At 36.7% G+C, this 20348-nt stretch overlaps 1 protein-coding gene across 2 annotated transcripts in view; it reads left to right on the top strand.

The window, feature by feature from the left end:
* The window catches only part of ABCD2 (ATP binding cassette subfamily D member 2), a 77899-nt gene that overhangs the window by 34118 nt on the left and 23433 nt on the right, over positions 1 to 20348 (top strand). For both annotated transcript variants that reach the window (XM_029206240.1, XM_029206239.1), the window contains exon 7: positions 14067 to 14212. In XM_029206240.1, the coding sequence (XP_029062073.1) occupies positions 14067 to 14212 (146 nt within the window). The remainder of the gene's footprint in view (positions 1 to 14066; positions 14213 to 20348) is intronic.

The following is a 20348-nucleotide window of genomic DNA, read 5'->3' as shown; positions in this document are numbered from 1 at the left end:
ATGAATGCCTTCCAAATCCAGGATTTCCTCTTTGGAGGGATAAGAGAACTATGTTATACAACATCATTGTTTAATCCACACATTTAAAACTAGATAATGACTATTAAGGAACCAGAAAGCACATGAGACCAGAAAGGAGGTTAGAAGACCTAATTTGCCTCCTTTCTCCATGGAAGAGAGGGTGCCCTCATAGTAAAGAATTTTTGGTGTGATCCTTACTTTTCTTCTTTTTGCCTAAGATCTCAGATTAAAAAATGAGGGTGTGATCTGGAAAAGGACGTACATAAGAATATGGGGTCGTGCTACTTTAGATATCTTGATGACTGTTTTCTATTGAGTCTCTAGCTTTCAGACTTTTTGATTCTTTTTGATGAATCTCTAGGTGCCAAAACGAGATAGGGAGAGCCTCTGAAGGACAAGGAGTGTATTAACTTAAGTAAGATGCAGGCTAGCCTGAGTGGAATGTTGGTCTGAAAGGGCACTGTAGTAAAGTAAAAATGTAATATGGCTTAATCCAGGCATACTCATGGAGCCCCATATCTAAAAGGTTATACATACACTGATCTTGTTGCCCCCAAATTAGACATATCTGGACTTGAGGAGAGGGAGTTGTCACTGGAACAGATTTTGCCCTTTTTGAGTCACTGTTGAATAAATCTTTATAGAATATAAGCTAGAAAGGGCATGTCTCTGTACAGCACTCTGTACAGCACTGGGGGTATTCTACTAAGTCTGTAGTATACCTATTGGCATACTGTAACTGTGCAATGAACGATGAATGATTTAATAAATGAGTGAATGAACATCTCCACTGATTTGGTTTCTACTGCCAAATTGGTCTGACTTCTTATACTAATTAGGAAGCAAACTATTTATTTTCTTGCTTGCACTAGATATGTCACAGAATTTTCTTTGTGATGGCAATAAATATTTGTCACTTAACATATATTTTTTTGTGTGTGTGTGTGTGGTACGCGGGCCTCTCACTGTTGTGGTCTCTCCCGTTTTGGAGCACAGGCTCCAGACGCACAGGCTCAGCGGCCATGGCTCACGGGCCCAGCCGCTCTGCGGCATGTGGGATCTTCCTGGACCGGAGCATGAACCCGCGTCGCCTGCATCGGCAGGCGGACTCTCAACCACTGCGCCACTAGGGAAGCCCAACATATCTTTTTTAAAAGAAATTATTTTAGCCATGAATAAGGCTCAGTAGTATTGCTATAGCTAATTCACTTCTATTCCTTTGCTTTCTGACTATTAAATTCAAATCAAGTAAACTTTGCATAAATATCTTTGGACACTTGGCTCAGAATGATAAACTATACATTTTAGTACCTCCTGTGTAATAATTGGTACAGTTCAGTTTTTAAAAATCTCTTTTAGAGATCTATAAATATAAAAATGATTTCCCGTAGCTTTTTTTTTTGCTTTAATTTCTATTTATCACTTGGAAAAATGTTAAGGATACATTTTTTTTAATATTTAACTCTTTTATAGGCTAATTTATAAAAATGATAATGGAAAAATCTTCCTTTGCATATAAAAGTTTTCATTATTTTATGAGTCAATTATTAGGTTAAACCAAATGGAATTGCAATTTTTGTAGGTCAAAAGGTCAAATATCAGGAATTTCATACAGTAATCTAATATAATGATAAATACAACAAAGTTGACTTTTAAAAAGTTTGCATTCTTCCCAGTTTGGGAGTACTTTGATTATTACACTAACAGTATTTTTATTACTACTTGGAAATAAACACAGTCCCTGCTCTTAAAAGGCTGTGCACATATCTCCTTTGGTACCTAGAAATATCTTATCTTAGAAATGTAATTTCAGTAATGGTAAGTATATCTTTTCAGTTGGGAATTTCTTCTTTTTTGCTACATATTTATTTTAAGACTATTATGAGTGACTTACACATTGAGGACTCAAATCTAGTTGTTGCTGTTCATGAAAAAATTCTGATGACATGATTGCTTCCAGAATGTACATTTATATGAATTATTAATAGCTAGATTTTATGGCTTTCAAATTGCTAACTTATTACTATGGTAACACAGCAGTACTTAGCTGTACCTTATTCTTAAACTTAACACATCTCATGCCTTAAATACATGAGTATTGCTGTAAAATTTTTATCAATATTGTTCACAATTAAATTCTAGATGACTATGAAATATTTAGCATTTTTGGTGATCATTCCAAAGACTTCAAGTACAGAGCTAACATTTCTCAGTGCTGTCTTCTTCCTACTTTGTCCCATTAAAGAGAAAAAGAGAAAATAGTATAAACCCTAATAAATGTCAATACATTTTGCCAAGAATCATATATTGTCAGATATTTAATATAGAAAAGTAGGCAGTATAATACAAATTATAGAAGTACCCTGAGACATTGTAATATAACTGTAAAAAGCCATAATCCCTGAGAGTGGATTTGATCTCTAATAATTTTACTTTAATTTTACTATTATAATTAACAGTTTTAACTATAGATGCATTCAAAGTAATTTCAGATTACAAAGGAAATTTTGATAATTGCTCAAATAATGATAATCTAAATTATAGTATGATACCTGTACCAATATCTTTTCCACAACAAATAGAGATAATTCTGGATTTTACTTAGAGAAAGTAAATTGAAACTAGATAATGTTTCTTTTTGATATCTACTAATTGTAAGCAATCTATTTCTTTTGTTTGGACTACGTTTATACTTTCTGATGGGCCAGAGCAAGTGTCGTGGTAATTGATCTACCTGAAATATTTAGAAGATAATCTGAATAGGTCTATATATCTAGAAAGGAAAGTTTAGTAAAGAGTACTTTGAGTCCTTATCAATTATGTATAACTGTGGTAGCACTAGAGAAACTTGAGCTAACTTAAAATGTTAAATTCCAGGCCTATGAGCAGGAAAAAGGATCACATGCAAACTAATCGTATAAACATGGGATATAGGGTCCTTCATTTTTTTGTGCTTTCAAATAGATTCAACATCAACCCAAATTTCCTTGATGTAGCCTTTCCAGAGAATTCAGTTGTAACTTTATAGTAGCATTTTTAAATAATTATATTAGTAAAATCTATTATTAGAGTATCCTTAGTTGCTATGTACCTCAATAAACACATATAGAATGTGTTATTTTTACCATTTCACATGATCATAAAACAATTGAGAAAAAATGGAACTTTAATAAAGCAATATTTTTTGGGTCCTTAATGAATATATACTTTTATGAAATATTTTTGTATAATTTCACCAATATTCCGTTCACATAAATTTTCAAAATAGCAATTTTCATATTCTATTAAATCATTTTGAGTAACAGTAAATCAAATAACAAATTATGTAGACATTTAATTTAAATCTCATCCTGATTGAATTTTTTAAAACTTAGTAGCTAAGAGTGTCTTCTTTTTAGTTCTGTTTTTACTTTTTTAGATTTTGAGAATGCATATTCAACATATTATTAGGCTTATAAACACAGTAAGAAATTAAGCATTGCAAAGCAAAACTCAATTATAATTAAGAGTTTTTATGAGATAAATTTTCATATCTGTTCATCAAAGAGAATTGACAGATTTCAGAAGTCATAAATAATATTAAATGAATCTTTTAAAGAAGTTACAAAGTTTTAAAAATAAATTTTATTTGTTTATTTACTTAGTTATTTATTTATTTTTGGCTGCGTTGGGTCTTCGCTACTGTGTGTGGGTTTCTCTAGTTGGGGCAAGCGGGGCTACTCTTCGTTGCGGTGCGCAGGCTTCTCAGTGCGGTAGCTTCTCTTGTTGCGGAGCACCAGCTCTAGGTGCGCGGGCTTCAGTAGTTGTGTCACGCGGTCTGTAGAGCGCAGGCTCAGTAGTTGTGGCACACGGGCTTAGTTGCTCCGCGGCATGTGGGATCTTCCCGGACCAGGGCTGGAACCCATGTCCCCTTCATTGGCAGGCGGATTCTTAACCACTGCACCACCAGGGAAGTCCCGAAGTTACAAAGTTTTTAAAATTAATTTTTATTGGAGTATAGTTGCTTTACAATGTTGTGTTAGTTTCTACTGTACAGCAAAATGAATCAGCTATACATATGCACATATCCCCTCTTTTTTGGATCTCCTTCCCATTTAGGTCACCACAGTGGATTAAATAGAATTCCCTGTGCTATACAGTATGTTCTCATTAGTTGTATATTTTATACATAGTATCAATAGTGTATATGTGTCAATCCCAATCTCCCAATTAGAAGTTACAAAGTTTTGCTTCTTCAAATTCCTTTTACAAAGAAAACATTTGGCAGCCTTATGCATATTGATACCTTTGAGGTCCCATAAATTGCTGCAGTGAACTAAGTTCCTTTGACGTCCCAGAAATTGCTGCAGTGAACTAAGTGGTGCTCCAGTTACTAAAAGAAATATTTCTAGGTAAATGAGATAAAGCGTTTAACAGAATATACTCTCTAAAATCTAGGTAATTATGTATTTATTATTTATTAATCATGCTGAGAATAATCCAAATTTACTATGGGAATAAAACCACATGTCTTTTAGCTGGCTAAATAGAAATTCTTTTGTATCTTCTTTGTTTTTTTAAATTGAAGTATAGTTGATTTACAATGTTATGTTAGTTTCTGGTGTATAGCAAAGTGATTCAGTTACATATATATTCTTTTTCATATTCTTTTTTAAATTGACCTATAGTTGATTTACAATGTTAATTACTGCTGTACATCGAAGTGATTCAGATATATATATACGTATATATATATATATATATATATACACACACACACATTCATACATATCTATGCATTCTTCTTATATTCTTTCCCATTATGGTTTTTCATAAGATATTGAATATAGTTCTGTGTGCTATACAGTAGGACCTTGTTGTTTATCCATTCTATATGTAAAAGCTTACATCTGCTAATCCCAACCTCCCACTCCATCCCTCCCCCAAACCCCTCCCCCTTGGCAACCACCAGCCTGTTCTTTATGTCTGTGAGTCTGTTTCCATTTCATACAGGGGTTCATTTGTGTCATATTTTAGATTCCACATATAAATGACATCATATGGTATTTGTCTTTCTCTTTCTGACTTACTTCACTTAGTATGATAATCTCTAGTTGCATCCATGTTGCTGCAAATGGCATTATTTCATTATTTTTTTATGGCTGAGTAGTATTCCATGGAATAAATACACCACATCTTTATCCATTCATCTTTCAATGGACATTTAGGGTGTTTCCAAGTCTTGGGTATTGTGAATAGTGTTGCTATGAACATAGGGGTTCATGTATCTTTTTCTTTTTTTTTGAATTTTTGAATTTTATTTTATTTTTTTATATGGCAGTTTCTTATTAGTTATCCATTTTATTCATATTAATTTATATATGTCAATCTCCACTATTTCATCTTCCAGGTCACTTACTTATCTGTTCTTCTGCCTAGTTATTCTGCTATTGATCCCATCTAGAGTATTTTTAATTTCATTTATTGTGTTGTTCATCATTGTTTGTTTCATCTTTAGTCCTTTTAGGTCCTTGTTAAATGTTTCTTGCATTTTGTCCATTCTATTTCCAAGATTTTGGATCATCTTTACTATCATTCTGAATTCTTTTTCAGGTAGACTGCCTATTTCCTCTTCATTTGTTAGGTCTGGTGCGTTTTTATCTTGCTCCTTCATCTGCTGTGTGTTTTTCTGTCTTCTCATTTTGCTTATCTTACTGTGTTTGGGGTCTCCTTTTTGCAGGCTGCAGGCTCATAGTTCCCATTGTTTTTGGTGTCTGTCCCCAGTGGCTAAGGTTGGTTCAGTGGGTTGTGTAGGCTTCCTGGTGGAGGGGACTAGTGCCTGTGTTCTGGTGGATGAGGCTGGATCTTGTCTTTCTGGTGGGCAGGTCCACGTCTGGTGATGTGTTTTGGGGTGTCTGTGGACTTATTATGATTTTAGGCAGCCTCTCTGCTAATGGGTGGGGTTGTGTTCCTGTCTTGCTAGTTGTTTGGCATAGGATGTCCAGCACTATAGCTTGCTGGTCGTTGAGTGAAGCTGGGTGCTGGTGTTGAGATGGAGATCTCTGGGAGATTTTCGCCATTTGATATTATGTGGAGCTGGGAGGTCTCTTGTGGACCAGTGTCCTTAAGTTGGCTATCCCACCTCAGAGGCACAGCACTGACTCCTGGCTGCAGCACTAAGAGCTTTCATCGACACGGCTCAGAATAAAAGGGAGAAAAAGTAGAAAGAAAGAATTAGTATAAGTAGAAAGAAAGAAAGGAGGGAGGGAGGAAGGAAGGAAGGAAGGAGGGAAAGAAGGAAAAAAGATAAAGTAAAATAAAATAAAATATAATAAAGTTATTAAAATAAAAAAATAATTATTAAGAAAAAAAATTTTTTTAAAAAACAAAAACGGACGGATAGAACCCTAGGACAAATGGTGGAAGCAAAGCTATACAGCATAAATCTTGCTCTCAAAGTCCACCTCCTCAATTTGGGATGATTCGCTGTCTATTCATGTATTGCACAGACATCAAGTTGATTGTGGAGCTTGACTCCGCTGCTTCTGAGGATGCTGGGAGAGATTTCCCTTTCTGTTCTTTGTTCTCACAGCTCCCAGGGGCTCAGCTTTGGATTTGGCCCCGCCTCTGCGTGTAGGTCGCCGGAGGGCGTCTGTTCTTCGCTCAGACAGGACGGGGTTAAGGGAGCCGCTGATTCGGGGGCTCTGGCTCACTCAGGCCGGGGGGGGGGGGGGGGGCACGGGGTGCGGGGCGAGCCTGCGGCGGCAGAGGCCGGTGTGACGTTGCACCAGCCTGAGGCGCGCCGTGCGTTCTCCTGGGGAAGTTGTTCCTGGAACCTGGGACCCTGGCAGTGGCAGGTTGGACAGGCTCCCCGGAAGGGGGGTGTGGATAGTAACCTGTGCTTGCACACAGGCTTCTTGGTGGCGGCAGCAGCAGCCTTAGCATCTCATGCCCGGCTCTGGGGTCTGCGCTTTTAGCCGAGGCTCACGCCCGTCTCTGGAGCTCCTTTAAGCAGCACTCTTAATCCCCTCTCCTCGCGCACCAGGAAACAAAGAGGGAAGAAAAAGTCTCTTGCCTCTTCGGCAGGTCCAGACTTTTCCCCGGACTTCCTCCCAGCTAGCCGTGGTGCACTAACCCCCTGCAGGCTGTGTTCACGCCGCCAATCCCAGTCCTCTCCCGGCGCTCCGACTGAAGCCTGAGCCTCAACTCCCAGCCCCGCCCGCCGCGGCGGGTGTGCAGACAAGCCTCTCGGGCTGGTGAGTGTCGGTCGGCACCGATCCTCTCTGCGGGCATGTCTCCGCTTTGCCCTCCGCACCCCGTTGCTGTGCTGTCCTCCGCGGCTCCGAAGCTTCCCCCCTCTGCCACCTGCAGTCTCCGCCCGCGAAGGGGCTTCCTAGTGTGTGGAAACATTTCCTCCTTCACAGCTGCCTCCCACTGGTGCAGGTCCCGTCCCTATCCTTTTGTCTCTGTTTATTCTTTTTTCTTTTGCCCTACCCAGGTACGTGGGGGGTTTCTTGCCTTTTGGGAGGTCTGAGGTCTTCTGCCAGCATTCAGTAGGTGTTCTGTAGGAGTTGTTCCACGTGTAGATGTATTTCTGGTGTATCTGTGGGGAGGAAGGTGATCTCCGCGTCTTACCCTTCCACCATCTTCCCGTAAGCCTCTATATATGTCAATCTCAATCTCCCAATTCATCACACCACCACCACCACCACCACCACGCCCCCCCATGCCACTTTCCCCCATTGGTGTCCATACGTTTGTTCTCTAAATCTGTGTCTCTATTTCTGCCCTGCAAACCGGTTCATCTGTAGCATTTTTCTAGGTTCCACATATATGTGTTAATATACGATATTTGTTCCTCTCTTTCTAATTTACTTCACTCTATATGACAGTCTCTAGATCCATCCACGTCTCTATTGACCCAATTTTGTTCCTTTTTATGGCTGAGTAATATTCCATTGTATATATGTACCACATCTTCTTTATCCATTCATCTGTCGATGGGCATTTACGTTGCTTCCATGACCTGGCTATTGTAAATAGTGCTGCAATGAATATTGGGGTGCATGTGTCTTTTTGAATTATGGTTTTCTCTGGGTATATGCCCAGTAGTGGGATTGCTGGGTCATATGGTAATTCTATTTTTAGTTTTTTAAGGAACATCCATACTGTTTTCCACAGTGGCTGCACCAAATTACATTCTCACCAACAGCGTAGGAGGGTTCCCTTTTCTCCACATCCTCTTCAGCACTTGTTATTTGTAGACATTTCAATGATGGCTATTCTGATTGGTGTGAGGGGGTACCCCATTGTAGTTTTGATTTGCATTTCTCTAATAATTAGTGACTTTGAGCATCTTTTCATGTGCCTATTGGCCATCTGTATGTCTTCTTTGGAGAAATGTCTATTTAGGTCTTCTGGCCATTTTTGGATAGGGTTTGTTTGGTTTTGTATTTGAGTTCAATGAGCTGTTTGTATATTTTGGAAATTAAGCCCTTGTCAGTCACATCATTTGCAAATATTTTCTGCCATTCTGTTGGTTGTCTTTTCATTTTGTTTATTGTTTTCTTTGCTATGCAAAAGCTTGTAAGTTTGATTAGGTCCCATTTGTTTATTCTTGTTTTTATTTTTATTGCCTTGGGAGACTGACCTAAGAAAACATTGGTACAATTTATGTCAGAGAATGTTTTGCCTATGTTCCTTTTTAGGAGTTTTATTGTCTTTAAACCATTTTGATTTTAAACCATTTTGATTTTATTTTTTTGTACAGTGAGAGGGTGTGTCCTAACTTCATTAATTTACATGTGGCTGTCCAACTTTCCCAATACGACTTGCTGAAAGACTGTCCTTTTCCCATTGTATATTCTTGCCTCCTTCATCAAAGATAAATTGACTGTAGGTGCGTGGCATATTCTTTTCCAGTATAGATTATTACAAGATGTTGAATACAGCTCCCTGTACTGTATGGTAGGACCTTACTGTTTATCTATATATAGTAGCTTGTATCTGCTAATCCCAAACTCCTAATTTATCCCTCACTTTCCCCTTCCCCCTTTGGTAACCATAAGTTTGTTTTCAAATGAACTTATTTACAAAATACAAAGAGACACAGACATAGAAAACAAACTTATGCTCTTTTTTAAGATATTGCCCTTTCACATAGGTAGATAACTAAGTTGAAATGAACTTTTTTGTCTCCATAATGGTTTATTGAATGCATACTATGTGCCTGTAGTACTGTACTAAGTGCTCTACATTGCTTTATAAAAACTTCTACTACTGCTTCATTTAACCCTCATAACAAATGCAATAAAGTGAGTTACTTTACAAATGACGTAACTATAGCTCAGAATTTGGGTCACATTGCTAGTAAATGGTGAGATTGGGATTCCAGTCCAGAACCATCTCCCCAAAGCCTATTATCACAACCATGACTCTATACTGTCTTCCCCGAAATGTAGATATAAAATATAATTTTATCAAATATTTCCAGTTAATCAAGTCTTATGGTAGAATCCTGTAGAAACACCATTGAAATGAATGTTCAGATGTATTTTAATCATTGCAGTCTTAGTTATGTATTGTGTCATGGCTGTTCTGTGGATTGAATTATATTTGGGGTTTATGCTAAGGGTGTCTATACTTCTTATTTACATTAAGTTGGAACTGGCATCACTTTGTAAGTTAGCTAAAGTACTGACTCCTAATATTTCCTTGTATTTCTTCTTAGTAGTCTCAGGATACCAACTAAAAAATTGTTCACTGGCCCTGATGGTCAGTATCTATTTTATGCTACTGTTATTATTACCAGATATTAATTTAAGATAATATCACATTATATAAATGCTTAAAGTGATGGAAATAAACAAATAACTTTTTGTCCTAATTCTGTTTTTAAAAAATATATGGTTAGACTGGAGAGGGAAAAAAATCAGAGAGCAGGAGAAGACATACGGAATATGGTAGAAGAAAAGTGACTAGAAATGGTGCAGCCACTTGGGAAAACAATTGGTCAGTTCCTCAAAAAGTTAAACAGAGTTACCATACGCCCCGCTACTAGGTGTATGCCCACTATTCATAATAGCCAAATAGTGGAAACAACTGAAATATCCAGATTAACAAAATATGATGTATCCATACAATGGAATTTAATTCAGATATTAAAAGGAATGAAATACTGCTACATGCTACAACATGGGTGAACCTGAAGATATTATGCTGACAGAAAGAAGACCACATATTGTGTGATTCCATACATATGAAAATATGTGAAATTTCCAGAATAGGCAAATCCACAGATACAGAAAGTAGATTAGTGATTGCCAGCTGTTGGGAGGAGGGAAGAACTAGGAGTGCCTGCTCTTAGGTATGGAGTTTCTTTTGGGGGTGAAGAAAATGTTCTGGAATTAGATACTGGTGATATTTACATGAGCTTGTAAATATACTGAAAATCATTGAATTTTACACTTTAAAAGGGTGAATTTTATAATGTGAATTATACCTCAATTTAAAAAATATGACTAGAGATTCCTTATATTTGCAAAGACTCCATTGAAAATCTTATTACATGAATGCATATATGTATAATTGAAATATAAATATTTTGATTTTCAAATATTAGTTAAACCTGTTATAAAATAAATTTTTGTACTATCTATCCTTCAACTAAATCATTTACATGTTATGGGAAAATAGGTAGAGAATTGATCTACAAACACAGTTTGTATTTAAAACCTTTAATTCTCTCTCTCTGCACACACACACACACACACACACACATTTTTTTTTAAGTTGCTATAAATAAATCTTCACCCCTAACTTCTTTAGGGTGTAGAGTTGACGCTTGAGCAATGCAGAGGTTAGAGGCGCTGACCCCAGCACAGTTGAAAATCCATGTATAATTTATAGTCGGCCCTTTATGTATAATTTATAGTCGGCCCTTTATATCTACTGTTCCACATCTGCAGATTCAACCAACCACAGATTGTAAAGTACTGTAATATTTCCTATTTAAAAAAAACCATGTATAAGTGGACCCATGCAGTTCAAACCCATGTTGCTCAATGAGGAACAGTATTTTCAGAGAGCAAGAATAGTCTCTAATATAGACATAGTATGATGATCAAATTTATGAAAATTAACACTGATATAATATTATCTGAACATACTTTTGTTGGTTCTCAAACCGGCCCTTGTACACAGTGGGCAAGAAGAGACAGAAAAAAGAGGCAGACCACTCCAGATTGGTGGATGGCAGGTTTAATAAGCAAGGGAATTTACATTTGAGGCTTGTCATGGGCAGCCTCAAGATGAGCCTCTCCACTTCTATCCACCAGAATCTTAAAAGTTTATATAGAGACCTTCATGGGGTTCGGTCATGTATACCATCCATAGGGTCTCAACACCACATTGCTCCCTCAAGTCTGTGTCCTTGAAAATAGTTGGCAGCTGTGGGAACTGTGGGTTGAGCATACATTCCAAGTTCAGGGAAGAGGGTTGGAGCGTCAGATTGCCTGGGTCCAGCTCACAGGTCAACTGGCAGTGAAGTCCTCTTGATTACCTCCTCCAACAACTTTCCACGTTCAAATTTTGCCAATTGTCATAATACTGTTCTTTATAATAACTTGTTTTTCTCAGTCCATCATCATACATTGTATTTTAGTTGCCATGTTGCTCTAGTTTCTTTTAATGTGAAAGAATTCCTTAGCCTTTCTTTGTTTTTTTATGACATTGATATTTGTAATGGGTGCAGGACTGTTGATGTTGTTGTATATTCATAAAGTCCCACAATTTGGGTTTATCTGATAGCTTCCTAATGAAACAATACAGTTTACACATTTTTTTGCAATAATACTACCTGCATTAGTTTTCAAGATCTACTGAAACCAAAAACTTGCTGGTCTGAAGCAACAGAAATTTATTTTCTCACAGATCTAGAGGCCAGGAGTCCAAAATCAAGGTGTTGGCAGGGCCACCCTCCTTCTGGAAGCTCAAGGGGAGAATTTTTTCTTACCTCTTCCAGCTTCCAGTGGTGCCAGGCTTGTGACAGCATAACTCCAATCTCTGCCTCTGTCTTCACAAGACTTTCCTCCCTGTGTTTTTCCTCTTCTTTAAAGGTATTTATTGGATTTAAGACCCATCTGGTTAATCCAGGATAATCTTATCTCAAGATCCTTAACTTAATTACATCTGCAAACACCTTTTCTTTTCCTAAATAAGGTCACATTCACAAATAATAGGGGTTAGGACTTGGACATATCTTTGAGGTCCACAATTCAACCCTGTATACTTCCTAAATGCTGTTGTGATCTTCTCAAAGGGTAGTATCAGGATGCAGCAAATGTACACAGAACGAGGAAATAGATTTTTGTTCAAAAAATTATGAATTCATGCCGATATTCTAATTCAAATTAAATGTTAAAGAATATTTTTCTCACCTTCCCACATTTCATATTTGTATCTTCCTTCTTCCACAGCGAGAACCTTACCTCCTAACGTTATTAAAATGTTTACTTATTTGATCAATCCTACAACATAGTTTCAGAATTGCTAGCCTATAGCAACAAGAAACATGAACAATTAGTTTTAAGGTTTCTTTGTGGTTCTTTTGATTTTCAACTGAAATTATGTAACCAAATTTGAAAGTTACTTGGATCAGTCCCTCCTCCCCGTTTTATGTGGTTATGTTATTCATTTGATATACTTTTCAGTTCATTTGTTTCTGTTTGTATTCAATTTTAGGGTTTCTTCCTTCATTTTACTGGTTAAATTTAAAAAAAAATAACACTTTAACATGATTCTAAGAGTAAAAACTATATAGAAAGTATTCTTAATGAGGTCTTTTCCCTCCCTTATCTATTCTGCCTTGTTCCTCCCATCTCCTATAGGTAACTGATTTCATTAGTTTCTGGTTTACTGTTTCCTTTTGTAAATATAAGCAGACAGATGTATATTTTCTTATTTTGCTTTCATTTTACATAGAAGTGGTATACTACATATTAGTGGTTCTATCAAATGGGGATGGTTTTGTCCCCTAAAGGGACAAAATAATATTTGGAGACTTTTTTTTTTTGCCACTGCTGCAGTGGATGCTAGTAGCATCTGGTGCGTAGAGATCAAGTGTTCCACTAAACATCCTATAATACACAGGATATACCTCAGTGACAAAGAATTATCTGATTTAATAACTCCATAATACCACTGTTGAGAAACCCAACTATATATCTACTTTGCACTTTGCTTTTCAACTTAACAATATATTATGTAAATCACCCTATATCAATTCATAGAGATCTTCCACATCCTATTTTATAGCTGCATAGTGCAGGTTCTATAGTTTATTCAGTCAGTCTCCTTTGTATGCACATTTAGGTTGTTCTCAATATTTTGCAATAACAAAGAATGCTGTAATGGATAACTTTACACATTTTTTTGTTGATGGTGGTGTATTTTTGGAAGTATATCTTTAAAATAAAGTCCTAGAAGTGGGTCAAAGACCACATGATATATTGGTTTGTAGAATCCTCTCCAAAGGGTTGTACCATTTTGCATTTTCACATTGTATGAAAATACCTTGTGTCTCCATAGACTTGCCAATTGAGTGAGTTGTCAAACTTTTGAACTTCTGCCAATGTGATAAGTAAGAAACTCAGTATAGTTTTAATTTGCATTTCTCTTATTTTGAATGATACTTTTTCAGTTTTGTTTGTCCACATTGCTGGGTCAAAACCTCAAATTTTATGTTTAACGCAAATAGTTTTAGATGAAATACAGAAGCAACATTTATAAAATACAACAGAACAAGTATGTATTTCTATGCTGAAAACATCCAAGTATTTCTTGTAGAAACTTTTCGTGTGGCTATGTCTCTATATGTTTTTACATGAATATAACAGTGTTTTATCCTGCCACGCCTGAGAGAGAAATACTCATCACCAAGTAATAAATATAATCCTAGAAATATGGTATTTAAAGTCTGCTCTGGAGTTTTCAGACCACCAGGATGTCACATTGAGTAAACTAAACTGATTTTCTACTAAGATTCTTGTGTTCTTGGTGTTTTACAGGCCGTACATGTCTCTTGGAAGTCTTCGGGATCAAGTCATTTATCCAGATTCAGTGGATGACATGCATGATAAAGGCTATACAGACCACGATCTAGATTGTATTCTACATAATGTTCACCTCTATCATATAGTTCAAAGAGAAGGAGGTAAAGTCTATAATTTGTGTTTTTTTCATGTATTTAAATTAATTTTTAAAAAGAAAACTTGGGTTTAATTTGAATGTATGCTGTTGTTGGAACATAAGCACACAAGTAAAGATGGAGTTTAGAGCTTTTGTTGCTTTTCCATTCTTGACATGCTCTTTTCTGCTTATGTTATATTTCATGCAGCACACTAAGCTTTTTACTAAGTCTGCTGCTAGCATTTGAAAACAGTTTTTTTTTTGGTCATATTTTAATGTACATGTGTCCCTGAGGCCATAGTCAATCTAAATGTATGTAAAGTTCATGACAGAAATATTCTCCTGTCAAGCTCTCAGCTTATATTAAATGTAATAATTTGAGAAGTAGGTATCACAAACTTATTTATTTTCAGAACCACAGTCTTACCAATACATTTTTTTTCTCTAAAGCAACACACAGAGAATTAGATAAAATATAGAAACTTCTCTACTGTAGTATTTCAACATAAAACATACTTTTGAAAGAGTAGGAATAACAGTTATACATATTAGCTCAAAAAAGAATTACTTTCAAAAACACAGAATTACTTGCAAATAACTTGATAAAAATATAATTTGATAGCCTAGAAAAACTAATGAAGTAGCAAGCTAGAATTCTAGGTTAAATTTTGTATGGGTTTTATGTTTTATTTTTTAGCCCATTTACATTATCAAAAGAAGCAGCATACTACAGTAATTAAGAATGTAAGCTTCAAAGTCAGAGTTCTAGAATCAAGTCTTAAATAGCTGGGGGACCTTCAAGATGGCAGAGGAGTAAGACATGGAGGTCACCTTCTCCCCCACAAATACATCAAAAATACATCTACATGTGGAACAACTCCTACAGAACACCTACTGAACGCTGGCAGAAGACCTCAGACTTCCAAAAAGGCAAGAAACTCCCCACGTACCTAGCTGTGTGGCTGACAGGGTCTCAGTGTGCCGCTTGGGTGTCAGGCCTGAGCCTCTGAGGTGGGAGAGCCGAGTTCAGGACATTGGACCACCAGAGACCTCCCGGCCCCATGTAATATCAGTCAGTGAAAGCGCTCCCAGAGATCTCCATATAAACACTAAGACCCAACTCTACTCAAGGACCAGCAAGCTCCAGTGCTGGACACCACATGCCAAATAACTAGCAAGACAGGAACATAATCCCACCCATTAGCCGAGAGGCTGCCTAAAATCATAAGTTCACAGGCACCCCAAAGCACACCACTAGACGCAGGCCTGCCCACCAGAAAGACAAGATGCAGCCTCATCCACCAGAACACAGGCACCAGTCCCCTCCACCAGGAAGCCTACACAACCCACTGAACCAACCTTAGCCACTGGGGGCAGACAATAAAAAGCAATGGGAACTATGAACCAGCAGCCTGTGGAAAGGAGACCCCAAACACAGTAAGTTAAGCAAAATGAGAAGACAGAGAAATATGCAGCAGATGAAGGAGCAAGGTAAAAAACCCACCAGAACAAACAAATGAAGAGGAAATATGGAGTGTACCTAAAAAAGAATTCAGAGTAATGACAGTAAAGATGATCCAAAATCTTGGAAATAGAATGGAGAAAATACAAGAAACGTTTAACAAGGACCTAGAAGAACTAAAGAGCGAACAAACAATGACAAACAACACAATAAATGAAATAAAAAATTCTCTAGAAGTGATCAATAGCAGAATAATTGAGGCAGAATAACGGATAAGTGACCTGGAATATAAAATAGTGCAACTAACGACTGCTGACCAGGATAAAGAAAAAGAATGAAAAGAATTGAGGACAGTATAAGAGACCTCTGGGACAATGTTAAACACACCAACATTCTAATTATAGGGGTCCCAGAAGAAGAAGAGAAAAAGAGACAGAAAATATTTGAAGAGATTATAGTTGAAAACTTCCCTAATATGGGAAAGGAAATTGTCAATCAAGTCCAGGAAGTGCAGAGAGTCCCATACAGGATAAATCCAATGAGAAACATGCCAAGATACATATTAATCAAACTATCAAAAATTAAATACAAATAAAAAATATTAAAAGCAGCAAGGGAAAAGCAACAGATTACAAGGGAATCCCCATAAGGTTAACAGCTGATCTTTCAGCAGAAAATCTGCAAGCCAGAAGGCAGTGGCAGGACATATTTAAAGTGATGAAAGGGAAAAACCTACAACCAAGATTACTTTACCCAGCATGGATCTCATTCAGATTCAACAGAGGAATTAAAAGCTTTACAGACAAGCAAAAGCTAAGAGAATTCAGCACCACCAAACCAGCTATGCAACAAATGCTAAAGGAAATTTTCTAGGCAGGAAACACAAAAGAAGGAAAAGACCTACAAAAACCAACCCAAAACAATTAAGAAAATGGTAATAGGAACATACATATCGATAACTACCTTAATGTAAATGGATTAAATCCTCCAATCAAAAGACATAGATAGGTTGAATGGAAACAGAAACAAAACCCATATATATGCTATGTACAACAGACCCACTTGAGACCTAGGGACACATACAGACTGACACTGAAGGGATGGAAAGAGACATTCCATGCAAATGGAAATCGAAAGAAAGCTGGAGTAGCAACTCTCGTAACGGACAAAAAAGACTTTAAAATAAACACGAGACAAAGAAGGACACTACATAATGATCAAGGGATCAATCCAGGAAGAATACAACGATTGTAAATATTAATGTACCCAACATAGGAGCACCTCAATATATAGGCAAATGCTAACAGCGATAAAAGGGGAAATTGACAGTAACACAATACTAGTAGGGGACTTTGACACCCCACTTTCACCTTTGGACAGATCATCCAAAATGAAAATAAGTAAGGAAACATAAGCTTTAAAGGACACATTAAAGAAGATGGACTTAATTGATATTTATAGGATTCCATCCCAAACAACAGAATACACTTTCTTCTCAAGTGCTATGGAACATTCTCCAGGATAGATCATATCTTGGGTCACAAATCAAGCCTTTGTAAATTTAAGAAAATTGAAATCATAGCAAATATTTTTTCGGACCACAATGCTATGAGACTAGATATCAGTTACAGGAAAAAAAACTGTCAAAAATACAAACATATGGAGGCGAAACAATGCACTACTAAATAACCAAGAGATCACTGAAGAAATCAAAGAGGAAATCAAAAAAGACTGAGAAACAAATGACAATGAAAACACGATGGCCCGAAAGCTATGGGCTGCAGCAAAAGCAGTTCTAAGAGGGAAGTTTATAGCAATGCAATCCTACCTCAAGAACCAAGAAACATCTCAAATAAACAACCTAACCTTACACCTAAAGAAATTAGAGAAAGAAGAACAAAAAAACCCCAAGTTAGCAGAAGGAAAGAAATCATACACATCAGATCAGAAATAAATGAAAAGGAAATGAAGGGAACAGTAGCAAAGATCAATAGAACTAAGAGCTGTTTCTTGGAGAAGATAAACAAAACTGATAAACCATTAGCCAGACTCGTCAAAAAAAAGAGGGATAAAACTCAGGTCAACAGAATTGGAAATGAAAAAAGAGAAGTAACAACTGACACTGCAGAAATACAAAGGATCAGGAGAGATTACTACAAGCAACTATATGCCAATAAAATGGACAACCTGAAAGTAATGGACAAATTCTTAGAAAAGCACAACCTTTCAAGACTGAACTAGAAAGAAATAGAAAATATAAACAGACCAATCACAAGCACTGAAATTGAAATTGTGATTAAATATCTTCCAACATATATGGACACCACGGGGAGAAAGTGGTGGGTAGGGATGATGTGATGAATTGAGAGATTGGGATTGACATATATACATTAATATGTATAAAATAGAAAAATGATAAGAACCTGCTGTATAAAAAAATAAATAAAATAAAATTTAAAAAAATCTTCCAACAAACAAAAGGCCAGGACCAGATGGCTTTACAGGTGAATTCTATCAAACATTTATGAAAGAGCTAACACCCATCCTTCTCAAACTTTTCCAGAATATAGCAGAGGGAGGAACACTCCGAAACTCATTCTAGGAGGGCACCATCACCCTGATACCAAAACCAGACAAAGATGTCACAAAGAAAGAAAACTACAGGCCGATATCACTGATGAACATAGATGCAAAATTCTCAGCAAAATACTAGCAAACAGAATCCTACAGCACATTAAAAGGATCATACACCATGATCAAGTGGGGTTTATCCCAGGAAGGCAAGGATTCTTCAATATATGTAGTTAATCAATGTGATACACCATATTAACAAATTGAAGGAGAAAAACCATATGGTCATCTCAATAGATGCAGAAAAATCTTTTGACAAAATTCAACACCCCTTTATGATAAAAACCCTCAGAAAGTAGACATAGAGGGAACTTACCTCAACATAATAAAGGCCATATATGACAGACCCACAGCCAACATTGTTCTCAATGGTGAAAAACTGAAACCATTTGCACTAAGATCAGGAACAAGACAAGGTTGCCCCCTCTCACCACTCTTATTCAACATAGTTTTGGAAGTTTTAGCCACAGCAATCAGAGAAGAAAAAGAAATAAAAGGAATCCAAATCAGAAAAGAAGAAGTAAAGCTGTCACTGTTTGCAGATGACATGATACTATATAGAGAGAATCCTAAAGATGCTACCAGAAAACTACTAGAGCTAATCAATGAATTTGGTAAAGTACCAGGATACAAAATTAATGCACAGAAATCTCTTGCATTCCTATACACTAATGATGAAAAATCTGAAAGAGAAATTAAGGAAACACTCCCATTTACCATTGCAACAAAAAGAATAAAATACCTAGGAATAAACCTACCTAAGGAGACAAAAGACCTGTATGCAGAAAATTATAAGACACTAAGGAAAGAAGTTAAAGATGATACAAACAGGCGGAGAGATACACCATGTTCTTGGTTTGGAAGAGTCAACATTGTGAAAATGACTATACTACCCAAAGCAATCTACAGATTCATTGCAATCCGTATCAAATTACCAACGGCATTTTTTACAGAACTAGAATAAAAAAATTCACAATTTTATGGAAACATAAAAGATCCCTAATAGCCAAAGCAATCTTGAGAAAGAAAAATGGAGCTGGAGGAATCAGGCTCCCTGATTTCAGACTATACTACAAAGCTACAGTAATCAATACAGTATGGTGCTGGCAGAAAAATAGAAATATAGATTAATGGAACAGGATAGAAAGCCCAGAGATAAACCCACACTCATATGGTCACCTTATCTTTGATAAAGGAGGCAAGAATATCTAATGGAGAAAAGACAGCCTCTTCAATAAGTGGTGCTGGGAATGCTGGACAGTTACATGTAAAAGAATGAATTTAGAACTCTTCTAACACCATACACAAAAATACAATCAAAATGGATTAAAGACCTAAATGTAAGGCCAGACACTATGAAACTCTGAGAGGAAAACATAGGCAGAACACTCTATGACATAAATCACAGCAAGGTTTTTTTGACCTACCTCCTAGAGAAATGGAAATAAAAACAAAAATAAACAAATGCAACCTAATGAAACATAAAAGCTTTTGCACAGCAAAGGAAACCATGAACATGACGATAAGACAACCCTCAGAATGGGGGAAAATATTTGCAAATGAAGCAAGTGACAAAGGATTAATCTCCAAAATATATAAGCAGCTCATGCAGTAAATATCAAAAATAACCCAATCCAAAAATGGACAGAATACCCAAATAGACATTTCTCCAAAGAAGACATACAGTTTACCAACAAACACATGAATAGATGCTCAACATCACTAATCATTAGAGAAATGCAAATCAAAACTCCAATGAGGTGTCACCTCACACTGGTCAGAATGGCCATCATCAAAATATCTATAAACAGTAAATGCTGGAGAGGGTGTGGAGAAAAGGGAACCCTCTTGCACTGTTGGTGGGAATGTAACTTGTTACAGCCACTATGGAGAACAGTATGCAAGTTCCTTTAAAATCTACAAATAGAACTACCATATGACCCAGCAATCCCACTACTGGGCATATACCCTGAGAAAGCCATAATTCAAAAAGAATCATGTACCACAATGTTCATTGCATCACTATTTACAATAGCCAGGACAGGGAAGCAACCTAAGTGTCCATCGA

The sequence above is a fragment of the Monodon monoceros genome, unplaced genomic scaffold (genome assembly GCF_005190385.1).
Source record: "Monodon monoceros isolate NGI ecotype Baffin Bay Population unplaced genomic scaffold, NGI_Narwhal_1 Super_Scaffold_6, whole genome shotgun sequence".
Classification (NCBI taxonomy): Eukaryota; Metazoa; Chordata; class Mammalia; order Artiodactyla; family Monodontidae; genus Monodon; species Monodon monoceros.
Note: the sequence above shows the minus strand (reverse complement) of the source record. Positions and strands in the feature narration are given on the sequence as shown.